This window comes from Littorina saxatilis, linkage group LG12 (genome assembly GCF_037325665.1).
Source record: "Littorina saxatilis isolate snail1 linkage group LG12, US_GU_Lsax_2.0, whole genome shotgun sequence".
Taxonomy (NCBI): domain Eukaryota; kingdom Metazoa; phylum Mollusca; class Gastropoda; order Littorinimorpha; family Littorinidae; genus Littorina; species Littorina saxatilis.
This window is the reverse complement of record NC_090256.1, coordinates 30,442,344-30,460,793: the sequence shown is the minus strand read 5'-3', so window position 1 is coordinate 30,460,793 and position 18,450 is coordinate 30,442,344. Positions and strand designations below refer to the sequence as shown.

Below are 18,450 nucleotides of genomic sequence, written 5' to 3'. Positions count from 1 at the left end.
ATCAATGTTTTCTTGGAGGATATTTGCTAGTTTAATAAGATCTTGGTGACTAGAATGAATTGTAGTATCATCTGCAAATAGTTCACACATGCATTTTACAAATAGAGGTAGGTCGTTTATATATATATAGAAAATAGTAATGGACCAAGAATAGAACCTTGTAGTACTCCAAACCTTACTGTTTGCTTACAAGAGTATGATTGTTTCAGATAAGTACTTTGCTGTCTGTCTGACAGGAAAAATGTTAAAATGTTTATGGAATCTGTTGCAATTCCATAAATCTCAAGCTTTTTGATAAGGAGTTTAATGGTCAATTAGGTCAAAAGCTTTAGCAAAGTTAACAAATAGAGCAGCACAGAACTGATTATTATTAATGTTTGTCAGCCATTGGTCTACTAAACTAATAAGCGCTGTTTGACATGAGTGTTTTTGCAGAGAGAGAGAGAGAGAGAGAGAGAGAGAGAGAGAGAGAGAGAGAGAGAGAGAGAGAGAGAGAGAGAGAGAGAGAGAGAGAGAGAGAGAGAGAGCTGACGCACACGCATACACATACACACACACCAACACACACTCACACACTCACACACGCACGCACGCACGCATGCACGTACTCACGCAATCACGCACACACACACAAGAACTCACACACACTAATACTCACGCGCGCGCACACACACTCACACGTACTCACTTACGCACGTACACAGACAGACACACACTAACATACACACACACACACACCCACACACAGACAGGCACAGACAGACAGACACACACACACACACACACATTTTTTGGTGAGGCGGGGTAGGCCGCGGAAGAAGGAAGATAAGGAGAGAACTGGAAGGGAGTGGACAGGAGACGGGATAAAGAGAGAACTGGAAGGGAGTGGACAGGAGACGGGAAAGGCGTGATAGAGAATGGAGGTGGGAGGGCGGAGTGTATCATCCGGGGCTCTGACGGTCCCATTGACCTAATGTCTTGTGGTCAATGTCCTTAATTTGTCTGGAGGTGCTTGTCCGCGACTTTTGGCCCGCAGTTTTTACATTTAGTCAAGTTTTGACTAAATGTTTTAACATAGAGGGGGAATCGAGACGAGGGTCGTGGTGTATGTGTGTGTGTGTGTGTGTGTGTGTGTGTGTGTGTGTGTGTGTGTGTGTGTGTGTGTGTAGAGCGATTCAGACTAAACTACTGGACCGATCTTTATGAAATTTTACATGAGAGTTCCTGGGAATGATATCCCCGGACATTTTTTCTTTTTTTCGATAAATGTCTTTGATGACGTCATATCCGGCTTTTTGTAAAAGTTGAGGCGGCACTGTCACACCCTCATTTTTCAATCAAATTGATTGAAATTTTGGCCAAGCAATCTTCGACAAAGGCCGGACTTCGGTATTGCATTTCAGTTTGGTGGATTAAAAGTTAACTAATGACTTAGGTCATTAAAAATCTGAAAATTGTAAAAAAACTTTTTTTTTATAAAACGATCCAAATTTACGTTCATCTTATTCTTCATCATTTCCTAATTCCAAAAACATATAAATATGTTATATTTGGATTAAAAACAAGCTCTGAAAATTAAAAATATAAAAATTATGATCAAAATTAAATTTTCGAAATCAATTTAAAAACACTTTCATCTTATTTCTTGTCGGTTCCTGATTCCAAAAACATATAGATATGATATGTTTGGATTAAAAACACGCTCAGAAAGTTAAAACGAAGAGAGGTACAGTAAAGCGTGCTATGAAGCACAGCGCAACCGCTACCGCGCCAAACAGGCTCGTCACTTTCACTACCTTTTGCACTAGCGGCGGACTACGTTCAGTTTCATTCTGTGAGTTCCACAGCTTGACTAAATGTAGTAATTTCGCCTTACGCGACTTGTTTTTTTACTCTCCCCAATTTGTGCGAATGTACTCTTGGTCTGTTCCTCTTGACACCAAGACAGCGTGAGTGGTAAGAACTAAGCAACATCGAACTAATCACTCTGATTTTGCACCTCCGGTACTCTTCTAGCTATCTACATATCTATCTATCTATCTATATCTGCCAGTTATTCTGTTTTACCTATGTCTCTTTTATCTATGTCTCTTCTATCTCTGTCTTGTCTGTCTCTGTAAGTCTCTTCGATCTGTCTCTGTCTCTGTTGATGAAAACTCAGTGCCAAAGCTTTGTGCAACCAGCTTCGCGAAGTCGACTTCGTCCAATCAATGTGATGCTTTACTCTCTTCTACCTCTGTCACGGTCGCTGCCCTACACGCCACCAGGCGTGAAAGGCAGTAAGTAAGTAAGTAACCTCTGTCACGGTAAGTTTTACCATGGTTCTATTTCGTCTTTATTTGAATGATGTTTTGTTCTACTTCTTGGAGTCAGCACTGACTGGGTCTCTTAGAATGCCGTGTCCAGTTTCCCCTCTGTGTACGTTGCTGGCTGTGTAATGTGCAATGTTTGGCTCGCGTATGTGTTTATAAACTTGGCCAACAAATTATTGCAACCAATTTCAAACCCTTAATCCCCGTGTCATTTCTTTAAAACGTTATATGCCAGATAAGGCCGTTCACTTAACCTTCAGGATCACCTTTTGGATTAAATATTTCTTTTACAGGGATCACGTGACCGCCGCTCATGTAAGGGTACCCTCAAAATCGACCAGACAAAAACGGAAGGGAAACAAAAATCACAATAGGAAAAACTTTGCAACTTTGACATTTGAAATGCAAGTCAAACCAATTATCTACCCTGAACAGATTGCTTTGTTTTTCTACCTTGCGTTTTTTGTGTGCTATGCTATTCCTACTTTTTGTGTCAATCATTTTTTAGGGGTATCATGACAAAAAAGGCTGCACTTTAGCAATAACTTGGTGGATTAACTCGTCATAGGATTGTTCACTTGTGTCCAAAAAAATCATGACTTTGCATGTCTTTAGAAAAATGATTGATACACACAATGCGAAAGTTTTATGTGCGTATAAGCACTGACGCAAATTTGCTAGGCCTGTAAACACGCTTGATATTAAAGCGATGATTCTGGTGCCACAGCGATGCCCAGTCAAGCGTGACCGTAGCATATTTTAAGAGGCACGCAGCGATACGACGTATGATCCAAACAAAATGATCAAACCGCGATTATACAAAGCTGAAGAACGGCGTTACATGAATCAAAGCTGTTCCATATTCTACAATCTGACAACAGAAAATGGAAATCGAAACTGGGGAAAAGGGGAATAACTCTGACAAGCCAAACAAACTTCCGAAGAGCGCTGCAAACGAGAATAATGTAGCTGCTGTGTCAAAATTTAAGAACTAAGATGAAAAAGTGTACATGCGAGTATAAAGTGCAAAACTTAAACTTTCATATGGAACAGTCCAGAGAATTCTAATCAATGATCTTCTGCTTCAAAAGCTGGCCGCAAAATGGGTGCCTCATAAGTTTACAGGGGAACGGAAGGAGCATCAGGGTCCTCTTTCACGCGATCGGCTCAACCGTTGTGAACCCAGTAGACCCAAATTTGTTTTTACTGCATGTAGTCACTGATTATGAGACTTTGGTTTCCTTCAACTTTAGTGCCAGAGAACACAGAAACAAAGCGTGTCGGGATGACCGTCATTGGTTGATGGACTGGTGTTTTCATACATGAGCCGTGAAGGCTTTGCCTCTTGTTTGATCAGTGTGTGCACCTACATATATTTTAACTCAGGCTCTGAAGACATAGCGTAGCCTACTTTTTGTCAGACATGTTCGGTCTTGCTTTGGTAAAGTCTATGAATTACATTCTGTGTGTGTTCCCGTTTGCGTCTCCTCCTCTCAGCTCGTGAGTAAAATGCTTCTGTTCTCCCTTAAAGGCACACCCCTTCCCGTGAACCTTTCCCGTGAAATGAATTCATCTGAGATCTCAGATCTGGCCATGCAGGCTCTTACATGGGATAAGAACATCCCTCCACGTGGACACATACCGAAAATTAACATCCATCTCCTTGCAGAGTCATGACATGTTTTGATGAACTAATTAATTTAAGAGCCACTAGCATGTTTTTAGGAAATACAATCTATAAAAACATGACTTTTCACAGAGAGCACCCATTCTGTTGGCTTTTGGTATGTGTTCAAGTAGCATGATGCTTTCTTCCCACGTTGTGTTAAAGGCACAGTAAGCCTCCCGTAAACCATCACAGACACTGTCAGGCTTTTACACACAGTACAAACACCCTTCCATTTGAACGCTCACCAAACGGGAACATCCTAGGTGCCCTACGTAAAGAGCGAGCAATTTTTAAAGAATTAATTTTGCGCCGATTGCTCAGAGACAATCGGACCGTGGTGCGTTTTGGCGCTAGACCTAACTTTTAAAATCTAAATAATAAATTGACAGCTTGTTACACAACCATTCTTAAATCATAAAAGAATTCTTTTTTCATCAAGACATGATCAGTACAAATCGAAGTTTTGAAAGTTTGAAAAAAGAAAAGCCCGGAAGCAGGGTCACGCAAGGTCGTGGTTCTCGTAGCAGACGACGGTTTATAGGCATCGCCAGTTCCTCTGAACAGTCAAAAGCCATCACTAGAGTTCTTGTGAACAACAGCCGTTTGTTTCGTTCAGGGTAGTCAGAGGTACTTAATAACGAGCTATTGCAGATAAGCTCACATTGAGTCGCATTCAAATTACTAACTGACGACTACATTGTGAAAAAGGGAAACTGGATCACACGGGTTCACGATGGCTCTGGGGTAAGATAAACCACGCAAAAATAAATTCTTTGAAAATTGCTCGCTCTTTACGTAGGGCACCTAGGATTTTCCCGTTTAGTGAGCGTTCAAATGGAAGGGTGTTTGTACTGTGTGTAAAAGCCTGACAGTATCTGTGATGGTTTACGGGAGGCTTACTGTGCCTTTAAGCTATTGTGAACAAGTGAAAGGATGCTCTCGTCACATGAAAAACCCTAGAATGAACTTTGGCGGTTTACATAATGAGTTTCTGTCTTCTGTCATGTTGGTCACCTTTTGTCAGTCTGTGTCTAAGAGTTATGATAGTCTGGTACACACACTAACAGTCTGTTGCCTGGCTGCTTTCTGTGTTGACTGTTGAGTTTTTGCTGAATTGAAGCAACCTATGCTCTATGTAGCTTCACGGCCTCTATCTCTTTATCACGCCCACATACTGGCATGCACACGTGTCTTCTGTTATCTGGCCAAATAAACGTGCACACCGTCTTTCTCGATATTCAGTTCCAGCTTCCGCTAAGTGTCCCGCAAAGATGGCAGACAGATTCCCTCCGTTTTCAGACAACTCTATTGTACCGTCTTCCCAGATTGCATCTGTACAGTACAGACTGTACTTGATCCCGCCAATCAGACGCCATCAGCCATCCGCCAGATTCAATGCGTCTCCGCCTCTGATTGGTTCGCGGAGATCGAGGAAGCCCGATCTGTCACGGAATCATCCGATCCTGTTTCTGGGTCACTCTCTCCTCTCTTTTCGTGTGGCTACGCTGAAAATGTATCCAAGCAAAGTTAAGCACCAAGTATAGTACAGTTGCTAGAAGCGCTGACCAACAAGTGTTCAGATATTTTTCTAATTGTCGTTTCTAGATAGTAAAATATGTGCTGAAAACGGTCAGCTATCGCACCATCAAGAAATCGGTTCCCTAGTACCCCTTTAAGGCTCTGGAACCACCCCGGGTGGCAATATCGGGTCGCAACAGAGAGTGTTCCCCATAGCCGGAAAGAGCCTCAACCGTGAAAGATAGAAAGAAAGGTATTGAACAAAAAAGACGCACAACACCAATGTGAACCATCTGTGTTATCATACTTATATTAAAATATTGATGACCATGGAATAAATGGGTTATTTTTAGATTTCTGACAAAAAATCGCGAAAAACATGACAAATTGTCTTTTTTATAGCCTAAACTATGAAAGATTTAAAGACAAGTATTGAACACAAAAGATAGCAATGGATAATGGCAACAACATTTGCTCTCATTGTGGTACAAAATTGTTGATTGTTTTTTAATACTTTTCCGTTTTTGTGGATTTCACAAAGCATACCAATTAAACGGCAGTCCAGGTAACTCGTCCGAATTTTTGCGGCTAAGAGCCTCAACATTTGAAGATAGAAAGACTATCATTGAACAAAAACTATGGTAAACACTAATGTTAATAACTTTTGATCTCACACTGATATTGAAATATTGATGACCATGCAATTAATGGGCTATTTTCAGATTTGTGGGTACAAAATCGCCCAAATCATGACAAATTGTCTTTTTTCTAGCCTAAACTATGAAAGATTTAAAGACAAGTATTGAATATAAAAGATTGCACGAGATAATAGCAACAACATTTGCACTCATTGTTGTACAAAATTGTTGATTGTTCTTGAATATTTTCCGTTTTTGTGGATTTCACAAAGCGTACCGATTAATCGGCAACCCGTGTCAATCATCCGAATTATTTCATGCTGCGCCAAAACGATTGAAAATGGATGGAATATTAGTGTTTGAAGACAAAAGGCGCACATTGTCATGTTAAGCATATCTTGTTACACCGTATACACATCAAAATCGTGATAGCTCTTGGTTTGAATGTTACAATGTTTGATTTTGTGCAAGTTACACACATTGATACTGACAAAATGTAATGATATTCCAGGACAATATATCCAGCGCGCTCTTTGGGTCCCCAAAACACTGTACATGGTGAGTCCCATTGTGGTGCCAAAGTAGAAAATAATTATATTCACTTTAGCGATAGTCCGCAGTAGACGACATCAAATGACACAGACTGTAATGATAACTCAAAACTCGTCATCGCTTTCAGCAAACGCGTCAAAGTCAACCTCCTCATCTTCTTCCTCGTCTTCCTCGTCATCCTCTTCTTCACAACCACCATCTGCCAGAAGATCGATCAGCGACACAGGTAGGATGGGCTTGAGGCACCACACGGGTTCCAGGACACCGTCTGCATTTTTCGTCCATCCCTGCCCCTGGTCGTAGGGTTTGGACCTCTCCTGAATGCCTTCATGAGCACGCTTGTACAGGGCAACGCGGTGGTTTACTCGCTGAATGTGCGGCATCAGAGCAGATTGGCAGGGAGGCATGCGGGCTAGATCGACCTTACACTTGGACGTGAGTTTCTCGTTGTCTCCCACCATCTTGCGGAGTAGCTTTCCACGAACGACATCAACTGATTTCTCACGACTGTAATTGTACATCAGGCACGTAAACTCTTCCAACTGCTTCACCACCCGAAGTTTGACATCCCAGTCTATGAAAAGACCTTGGAGATGGTGAACCTCCTCGACGATCCAGACTGTCCAAAGGTGGGGAGACATCGCGAACTGGAGAAGACCGAAATCAAGAAAAGCGAGGAGGCTGTTCAGAGAGTCATCATTGCTGTCAAGAACTTCACGAACCCGTTTTCCATCTCAGACAAAGACAGGCTCTACTCCTTGGCGTCTGGTGCCCCTGTCCGCATGGACGTCGAACAGGACTTGCTTCAGGCGGAAGCTAAAGGCATGGTCGCCAAAACTGACTTCATCACCCGCCTTCAAAGTGGAGAGCCAGGAAGCTTCTTTGACACTATAAAGAGGCAGAAACTTAAGACAATGGAGGCTTGCAGCAAGAAGGTCACGCTCACATCCCCACAAGGAAAGGCCCTCCAGTACCAGGTGCAAAGCGACATCGCGTTTCTACTTCTCGTCAAGTCACAGCAACTAGACGAACCATTGGACTTGGACAAAGTCATGATGGGTGGTGCTGTATCTCCATCATGCCGCAGCGCTGGGATACAAGAACGCTGTGGTCAGAACCCCGGACACGGACATCTTTGTCATTCTTCTCTACCACGCTGAAGCCATCAAGTTGACTGTATACCTGGATACGGGATCAGGAAAACATCGGCAACTGATCAACCTCTCTGAGCTTGCAGAGTCCCTGGGGCATGACTACTGTGCCACTCTTCTTGGGTTCTATGTGTACAGCGGAGAGGACTGCACCAGTGCATTCAAAGGAAAGGTGAAGGTGGGGCCCTTAAGAAACTGGAGAAAAATCCCAAGTTTCACACGGCATTCAGGCAGCTTGGTGACGACTGGGATGTCAAACTTCGGGTGGTGAAGCAGTTGGAAGAGTTTACGTGCCTGATGTACAATTACAGTCGTGAGAAATCAGTTGATGTCGTTCGTGGAAAGCTACTCCGCAAGATGGTGGGAGACAACGAGAAACTCACGTCCAAGTGTAAGGTCGATCTAGCCCGCATGCCTCCCTGCCAATCTGCTCTGATGCCGCACATTCAGCGAGTAAACCACCGCGTTGCCCTGTACAAGCGTGCTCATGAAGGCATTCAGGAGAGGCCCAAACCCTACGACCAGGGGCAGGGATGGACGAAAAATGCAGACGGTGTCCTGGAACCCGTGTGGTGCCTCAAGCCCATCCTACCTGTGTCGCTGATCGATCTTCTGGCAGATGGTGGTTGTGAAGAAGAGGATGACGAGGAAGACGAGGAAGAAGATGAGGAGGTTGACTTTGACGCGTTTGCTGAAAGCGATGACGAGTTTTGAGTTATCATTACAGTCTGTGTCATTTGATGTCGTCTACTGCGGACTATCGCTAAAGTGAATATAATTATTTTCTACTTTGGCACCACAATGGGACTCACCATGTACAGTGTTTTGGGGACCCAAAGAGCGCGCTGGATATATTATCCTGGAATATCATTATATTTTGTCAGTATCAATGTGTGTAACTTGCACAAAATCAAACATTGTAACATTCAAACCAAGAACTATCACGATTTTGATGTGTATACGGTGTAACAAGATATGCTTAACATGACAATGTGCGCCTTTTGTCTTCAAACACTAATATTCCATCCATTTTCAATCGTTTTGGCGCAGCATGAAATAATTCGGATGATTGACACGGGTTGCCGATTAATCGGTACGCTTTGTGAAATCCACAAAAACGGAAAATATTCAAGAACAATCAACAATTGTGTACAACAATGAGTGCAAATGTTGTTGCTATTATCTCGTGCAATCTTTTATATTCAATACTTGTCTTTAAATCTTTCATAGTTTAGGCTAGAAAAAAAACAATTTGTCATGTTTTGGGCGATTTTGTACCCACAAATCTGAAAATAGCCCATTAATTGCATGGTCATCAATATTTCAATATCAGTGTAAGATCAAAAGTTATTAACATTAGTGTTTACCATAGTTTTTGTTCAATGATAGTCTTTCTATCTTCAAATGTTGAGGCTCTTAGCCGCAAAAATTCGGACGAGTTACCTGGACTGCCGTTTAATTGGTATGCTTTGTGAAATCCACAAAAACGGAAAAGTATTAAGAAACAATCAACAATTTTGTACAACAATGAGAGCAAATGTTGTTGCCATTATCCATTGCAATCTTTTGTGTTCAATACTTGTCTTTAAATCTTTCATAGTTTAGGCTATAAAAAAAACAATTTGTCATGTTTTTCGCGATTTTTTGTCAGAAATCTAAAAATAACCCATTTATTCCATGGTCATCAATATTTTAATATAAGTATGATAACACAAATGGTTCACATTGGTGTTGTGCGTCGTTTTTGTTCAATACCTTTCTTTCTATCTTTCACGGTTGAGGCTCTTTCCGGCTATGGGGAACACTCTTTGTTGCGACCCGATATTGCCACCCGGGGTGGTTCCAGAGCCTTAAAGGGGTACTAGGGAACCGATTTCTTGATGGTGCGATAGCTGACCGTTTTCAGCACATATTTTACTATCTAGAAACGACAATTAGAAAAATATCTGAACACTTGTTGGTCAGCGCTTCTAGCCACTAAACTAGTATTTGCCTGTCGCAGAGCCTACGAGTAGAATAGTTAGTTTGTTGCTTGCGCAGTCAATGCAACTGACACAATTAGCATGTTGTCGTAGGTTGTCGTAAAATCATCTGTCGCATGTTGTCGCAATATCCGCTGTCGCAAAAAATGCGACAAATGCCTAGCCCTGATGGGAAACTCACGTTTTAAGAAGAAAGGAAAGTAGTGACCGACGAAATAAGTCCAGTTGTGTGAAATTTATAGTGGGAAACACTCTTCGACCAATATGGACCTCTCCGTCCCTCTCGCTTCGCAATAAGACAAGAATAATCAGCACTACCTGTGGTCCATTAGGCACAAAAAAAAAGTTGTATGTTTCTGGTAACATGGCTACAAAAAATAGGGTAGGTAGGTAGGGATTTTGTTGTTGTTTTGTTTTGGGTCAGGGTAGAAAATAACTATACAGTGACGCAAAGAGACCGGACTTACTATACAAAGAGAAAGACAACACATTACAAAACAAATGAGACAAAAGGGATGCGGGGTTAACCCCCTTGTGTCGTCTGCCGTCTGTTACTTTCGTTTTGACGCTTTTTTTTTTTAGCTTTTTCTTTTACAAATGCAATAAAAAAAAGTCTAGGGTCGGCGGGAAAAAACTAGGTAGGGTCGGGTGACCAGAAACATACAACTTTTTTGTGTGCCTTAGTCTGTCCTGCTTGGCTGTTCTTGATTGAGCCCGAACTTGAATCATCTTTGTACCGAAAACTCAGTGCCAAAGCTTTGTGAAGCGAGCTTCGTGAAGTAGACTTCGCTAAGTCCACCTCGCCCAATTAGTATCTTGCTTGATGGTTCGGACACATGGAGGACAAGCAGGGCCAACACCCACAAGCTGCAGACATTTATCAACATACAGATGTGTCGACAGATCCTTTCGCACATACAACTGGATATCTGATGGAAAGTCGGGGTAACACCCGGGAACATGCCCTTAATGGCCTTGCCGTGAGGACGTGGAACTTCAATTTCGCTCTCTCAGATCCTTCCTCAACATCAGCTAGATTGCCTGTTGTCCAACTCCAAATAACACAGACATGAAGAAAAGGAAGTGCGGGTGGATCGGCCCTACTGAAGTACCACCCAAACACCACCAGGGAGCCCCTTGACTGGGACCACAAAGGAAAAGAAAAGCGGGGAGACCAAGGCTGGGGTGCACGAACCGAAAGTGGGTCCCACCCAAACGGGAGAGAACAAACCGCGTGTTCTGATTCGTTGAAATCGCAACAAATCTCAGTTTAAACTAATCCAACACTGCGGGTGGCTCCCGTTTGGGTGGTAACTTTCTGAACAGACATGGCGCCGGAGTATGGACGCCGAGGTGAAGGTCGCTGGGATGACACGGGAACAGCTGAAGAGGGTCTCCCAAAACGTTCGGAGGAGTGTTGCACCGACACTCCCCCCCCCTCCACCAACGGGAAATCGGGGGCATAAGTCAAGTGCCTATATGTGCTAATTAAAAGAAAAGAAAAGGAAAGCATAATAGTAAAATTTTTAAAATCAAATCAAAAACGTAGGCAGTTCTTTTTCGAACGCTTTCGTTTAACTTTCCTTGTCTGGACACTTTTTGTAAGACAATGAGTAAAATTAATGTTTCCATGTATTCCGCATTGCTCACAGTGAGCATGTTTTGAAAGGCATAGCCCTTCCCGTGCAAACAGTTGTTATTATATGAAGTCTTATATCGCGCGCGTATCTCCAGACTCGGACTCAAGGCGCAGGGATCTATTTATGCCGTGTGAGATGGAATTTTTTTTACACAATACATCACGCATTCACATCGACCAGCAGATCGCAGCCATTTCGGCGCATATCCTACTTTTCACGGCCTATTATTCCAAGTCACACGGGTATTTTGGTGGACATTTTTTATCTATGCCTATACAATTTTGCCAGGAAAGACCCTTTTGTCAATCGTGAGATCTTTAACGTGCACACCCCAATGTAGTGTACACGAAGGGACCTCGGTTTTTTTGTCTCATCCGAAAGACTAGCACTTGAACCCACCACCTAGGTTAGGAAAGGGGGGAGAAAATTGCTAACGCCCTGACCCAGGGTCGAACTCGCAACCTCTCGCTTCCGAGCGCAAGTGCGTTACCACTCGGCCACCCAGTTGTGCTCCCTGTATGAGCTCCGCCCGGGCTTATCCTGCAATAAGACCATCCTTCCACCTGGACACGTACCAAAAATCAACAGTGGTTGAAGAAATCATTTGGTTAAATATCTCACTCTACACAGAAAGCCACCCGGTTGTTGATTGTTGCTACCTCAGCGCAATACGTGTTTAGAATCGGAACAGAAGACATCTAGACCAGTTACCCTAAATTCGAACGGCAATCAGTTTCAAACCAGGTGGCTTTAAACCCCAAACAGTACATCTCATCAAAAACCTATTGGTCAAATCATCGGCTGTAATGACGAGGAAAAATATTTCCAATTAAATCATCCAACTGACCAAATCAACACACACACACACACACACGCACACACGCACGCACGCATGCACGCCCACACACACACGTACACACACACGCACGCGCACACACACACACACACACACACACACACACACACACACGCACGCACACACACACACACACACACACACACTGACACACACACACGGAAGCTGAACAGATATTTCCTTCATCATCTTTTAATGCCTTTAACGTTATCTTACAATTTACACCGAATGGCGTGAAACAACAAAACGTCTTTTCAACAATAAATACACTGATCATTTTGTCAAACACCTTAACAATCACGTTTTCCTGATAGCGTTACGGGTTATACTGTATAATCCCCAAATTCGTTTCTTGTGCTTTATAATTTTCATCTTAAAGTAAATAACCATCTATTTCAATTTGATTTATAAATATATAAGAAAACATGAGTGTTAATACGCACTTAAAGAAAATAAAAAATAGTGTCAGATGTTACAACCAGAATAGTTCAGCGATTGCTGTATCGTCCATTTCAATTAAGTTAATGTCTTCAAAGAGCTTAAAGATACTTTCCCTCTCATGGAAACAGTCATTTAAACAACCATGGATTTTTGCCCATGGTTTTACATGCTATTTGAAAACATCCCTTCTAGTTGGACGTATACCAAAATTCAACAGCCTGGCTGCTTCCTGTGCAGAGTCGGAATTGTTGCTGAATTAATTCGGCTGACTGACATAGGTTTCAGTTACAAAAGTAATTCAGAAAAAAAACAGAGAAGAAAATCAGACTGCACATCAGGCTGCTAGGCTGTTGAGTTTTGGACACCAATGTCCTGAGCGCGTGTATAAGCATGGACAACTTGCGTCTGTAATGGTTGACATAATCGTGGATATGCGATGGAACGCACACTATTTTTCCCCGTTGAAGTCTTTTCTGATAAAGCAAACAGGTACTGAGGTATAGCAGTTAAGTAGATATATTATGGAGCATGCTAACCGGACAATTTCACTCTACTGTAATTGCTAAACTAATCAGACATGTTACTACTACCGAAGCTTTTTTTGTACCATCAACAGCCCCAAAAGAAAATGTCTCTTATATATTACGTAGGCGTCATATCCCTTAAAAATGTGTGGTAAGACCTTTTTCAACAATCGCTCTGAAAACTTATATCTCTCTGTCTCGAGGAAAACCCAAGAAGTAAAGAAATAAGTCCATTATTTTTGTTTAAGACAGCACAGCAGAACATTATTACAAAATAAGGCATCACTATTAAAAACGTCGTCACAAGCATAAACATTAGCATCTTCAACTTCAGTCAAGCAGAAATCACATAATATACGTTAAATAACACTGTTCAACGCAGCTAGAACTAGGTATATCATATATACAGAACAATGAGAAGCCAAAATAAATACCATAGATTGCACTGAAACAAGTCATATTATCACATGTTTATCTGTAGACAAGCCCAGTGCCCTCCTGTGCACATCACAGCAGTTTGCACCACGTTTTCAAACTCAGAATGTGTGAGAGGCTACGAGATGCACCCACGCAGAAAGCTGAATAGTCTGTGTGCCACTGCAAATGCACGGGCGCCCACCACATTATTACAGAGGTTGCGTAGAGAACGACCAAATACTCTGTAGAGATCGATACACACATGACGTCAAATTGTCGTCTCAGACTGTTGGTGTAACACCCGTTTTCACATTGCTTACACATCACCCGTAACTGCAATAGAAGCGTGCGCTTATCACATGTCAGCATATTACCAAACTCAATTTTCAACAGAATACGCTATCAGATTCATACATTTTCTTGGCTGTATTAGACCACACAGAGATGTCGGTAATAGGTTTCGTCATGTTCAATTAATGTATGTTCAATTACTTTTGTTGTAATCTAATCGAAAAATGACAAAGCCATTTATGAATCCTCCCGTATTTTTTCATCATATAGAAATAAACTCTATAGAAATAAACTCTATCTCCAGGAATGGAAGGGACAAGACGAAAGTGAGACATATCGAAAAGCAGACCTGGCAGTGAAGCAAATTTGGATCCGATGGTTCCCCGTGATTGTTTCAAAATATGTATAATAATTATAACCATATTGAGCACGATGATTAAAAATGCCTTCCTTCACGGAATAAGTGTACATCGCTGTAGAGAGTTTCGGTATTGATTTTAAATCAAAAGCCGTCTGTAGGACATTTACAATAAAAACTGAGCGAGATATTTAAAGAGAATGACAGTTCTTGGGTTGAAACAAACAAACAAACAAACAAACACACCCGTACGCAACATTGGTACACATGAGCGATATTGTGTACCTAATAGACTATCCTTGTTACAGGACACTGTCACATTTCAAGGTTCCTAATCTTCACAATAATAACGTAGACCGTAGAATCGAGATACATGTGCGTTGAAGTAGAAAAGTACAGATCTGTAGCGTAGTATGTAAAAGCGTGTATAGATCTGTGAAGATTGACACAATGTTTTACACGAGAGGAAGGTGTATCTTTCAGGACCAAACATGCTGTTATCTTGTACTGCACGGTGGCGGATACAACGTCTCTTTGGTCAAACCTTCAAACAAGTCCTCGTTGCTAATACTCTCCTGTCTGTAACTGGCCACGCCTCCGTTGCCGACAGGCTGCCAATCAGTTTGCTCACAATTATTACTGACAAACGAATTATTGTTCCTGCGAAGCTCCGCCCCCATCCCCGCGTTACGCTGCATGGCTTTCAAGCTCTCCGTGGGAGACTGCTCCACTTTGATATCATGATTAGAAGTAGCGTTCGTGTTGAAGCTCTGCATGTGGATAGGCCGTGAGTGATTGTTGGCATGGCTGTGCCGCGTGGACAACTTGCTGCTCCTGAACGTCCGTACGAACTTGTCTCTGCGGGATTTGGACTTTTTGCCCGAGCGTCCAGTTTTGTGATAGCGAACACAGTTGTCAATCTGGTTGAACTCGTGACACGAGCTGGATTCTTGGTCCGTCAGAAAGACGCGCGGGCGCCGCCGGAACTGGCAACGCAATATCCGGCGGAAGGCGAACTGGAACTCGCGGCTTGAGCAGGCGTAGATGACGGGGTTCATGAGTGAGTTGCAGTACCCCAACCAGAAGAAGATGTTGAAGAGGAGAGGGGGGATGTTGCAGCTCTTGCACAGGGAGCCTGCACACACACAAGTATCACATGTGTTTACAACAATTGTCAGAGAAGATGAACATGTTCAACAGTAGAGACAAGGAACTTAGTCGATAAATATCGACAGGGGGCCGACTAATGGTTTAAATGTGAAATGTGTGTATAATAATTGGTGTGGGTCTGAAATGAAGGTTGTAGTTAACATTTGTTTTGAATAATTATTGGTATTTTGACAATGTGGGTAGCATGGAAATGTAAGCATTTGAATGTAAGTCTTAGGTACCATTGTACCCAGGAAGAGAGACGAGAGATAGGAGTAGGTTGCAATAGCTTTTGTGGTCTTTGAGTTTTGTTTTTGGAAAGACATTGTTAAAGAAAAAGAAGACAAGTACAGTAATGCAATATTTATTGTGAAAACCAACGATTGTACAAAGAACATGTGAGGCAACATTATGTCTATGATGGTGTGAAGAAAATTAGTTATGATTTATACTATTATTATTTAGACTTGAGACTGAATAGCAAAAGGCGAAGTGTATGTTTTGTGGTAAGGCAAGGGGAAGGCAATGCAAGGCAAGACACGTGGGTTGGTGTGAGCGGGGCTTACAGTACCTGCGCACAGAAGTATTACCTATCAACCCAGAAACAGATGTCACAAAAAGTTAATCAGTTTACCAAACACTTGTGAGTAATTTTCTAAAATGAAGAATAACACCACGTGTTGGCTTTACGTGTAATCCTACCCTTTTGAACGGGAAGAACGTGTTGGAACTAACTGATAAATTTATAGAAGTGACTGACGGAATCGCACTTACATTAACATGTTTGTTTTGTTCTCTCGTTTAAAGGTGGCTAGCGGAGGTCAGAGAACGCGCGGAACGATGATACCTAATTTTACCGATTCAATGTCCTTATTCGCTTTCCCAAAACACAAACGCTCTTTAGGTCACACCTATTTAGGCAAATGCTTTCAAACGAAAACAGATAAACACAAGAAATTCCTCTGATAGGAAAAACACCCCCGTTGGTCAAAGGGAAATAACCATTCTCACTGCCACCAACTGAGAAGGTTATTTCCCTTTGACCAACGGGGGTGTCCGTCTATAAGTCGTTGTATAATTTTAATCCACCAATAACTCCCTAACCGTGTGTTTGACTGGTCCCAATTTTTGTAAGGACCGTTTCAGGAATGTATAGAACCTGTTCACCAAGTTTGGTGACGATCGGTCCGTTCATTCTTGAGATCTACTTGCGAACACAAACACACAAATACCGCCACAAACACATCGAGTGAAACCTATACACACCCCTATACCGGGGGTGTAATCAGACAAAAAACACAAAACAAACAAGAAGGGCAAAGCCCATACGACTCACATGCTTGACCTTTACATGACTTTGACCTTCAGCTAAACCTAGCAATGACATCATACACTAAGAACTGCTTTACACATTTTTCCTACCAAAATACATGTGACCTTGACCCAAGGTCAAGGTCATCCAAGGTCATGCAACACAAAGCTGTTAATTCAAGACATAGGAAGTACAATGGTGCTTATTGGCTCTTTCTACCATGAGATATGGTCACTTTTAGTGGTTCACTACCTTATTTTGGTCACATTTCATAAGGGTCAAAGTGACCTTGACCTTGATCATATGTGACCAAATGTGTCTCATGATGAAAGCATAACATGTGCCCCACATACTTTTTAAGTTTGAAACAGTTATCTTCCATAGTTCAGGGTCAAGGTCACTTCAAAATATGTATACAATCCAACTTTGAAGAGCTCCTGTGACCTTGACCTTGAAGCAAGGTAAACCAAACTGGTATCAAAATATGGGGCTTACTTTGTCCTATATATCATATATAGGTGAGGTATTGAATCTCAAAAACTTCAGAGAAAATGGGAAAAATGTGAAAAATAGCTGTTTTTTAGACAACATTTATGGCCCCTACGACCTTGACCTTGAAGCAAGGTCAAGATGCTATGTATGTTTTTTGGGGCCTTGTCATCATACACCATCTTGCCAAATTTGGTACTGATAGACTGAATAGTGTCCAAGAAATATCCAACGTTAAAGTTTTCCGGACGGACGTCCGGACGGACGGACGGACGACTCGGGTGAGTACATAGACTCACTTTTGCTTCGCATGTGAGTCAAAAAGCAAAAACCATACACGTGTTGCTTTTCCTTGTCTGTGTCCACCCACTCACCCCGATGTACACCCCCTACCCCACCCCCAGCCCCCTCCGCACACATACACACACAGATTGTTCTCCCGACTCGTAGATACTAAATTGGAGAGAGAGAGAGAGAGAGAGAGAGAGAGAGAGAGAGAGAGAGAGAGAGAGAGAGAGAGAGAGAGAGAGAGAGAGAGAGAGAGAGAGAGAGAGAGAGAGAGAGAGAGAGAGAGAGAGAGAGAAAGAGAGAGAGAGAGAGAGAGAGAGAGAGAGAGAGAGAGAGAGAGAGAGAGAGAGAGAGAACGAACGAACGAACGAACTTTATTACTCAAGGATGGAGATTTTAGGCTCACGTCTAGTCTTACAATCTGTCCCTGCTAAACTAAGACATAAAAATAAAGACAATGAAAGGACAATTGTCAATCGCAATCATACAGTATTACTAATTACAGCATCACCTATACGACTACATAATGCATAATAGAACATTGAAATGTACATGTATGTCAATATGATACAAAGAAAACGAAAATTCGACTCGCACACACACGCGCGCCGCATGCCTGTAATCACGTTCGCGAGAGAGAGAGAGAGAGAGAGAGAGAGAGAGAGAGAGAGAGAGAGAGAGAGAGAGAGAGAGAGAGAGAGAGAGAGAGAGAGAGAGAGAGAGAGAGAGAGAGAGAGAGAGAGAGAGAGACAGACAGACAGACATACAGACCGGCAGGGAGACAGACAGACAGACAGACAGACAGACAGACAGAGACAGAGAGATTCGGTTTCGACGAACAGTCGATAATGCCAACCCTCAGT

General features: G+C 42.3%; 1 protein-coding gene across 1 annotated transcript in view; it reads right to left on the bottom strand.

Moving 5' to 3' along the window:
- Positions 1-12,501: 12,501 nt before the first annotated feature.
- The window catches only part of LOC138981719 (alpha-1A adrenergic receptor-like), a 92,584-nt gene continuing 86,635 nt past the window's right edge, over positions 12,502-18,450 (bottom strand). Inside the window, exon 4 of the mRNA XM_070354782.1 lies at positions 12,502-15,484. Within this exon, the coding sequence (XP_070210883.1) occupies positions 14,847-15,484 (638 nt within the window). The 3' untranslated portion in view covers positions 12,502-14,846. The remainder of the gene's footprint in view (positions 15,485-18,450) is intronic.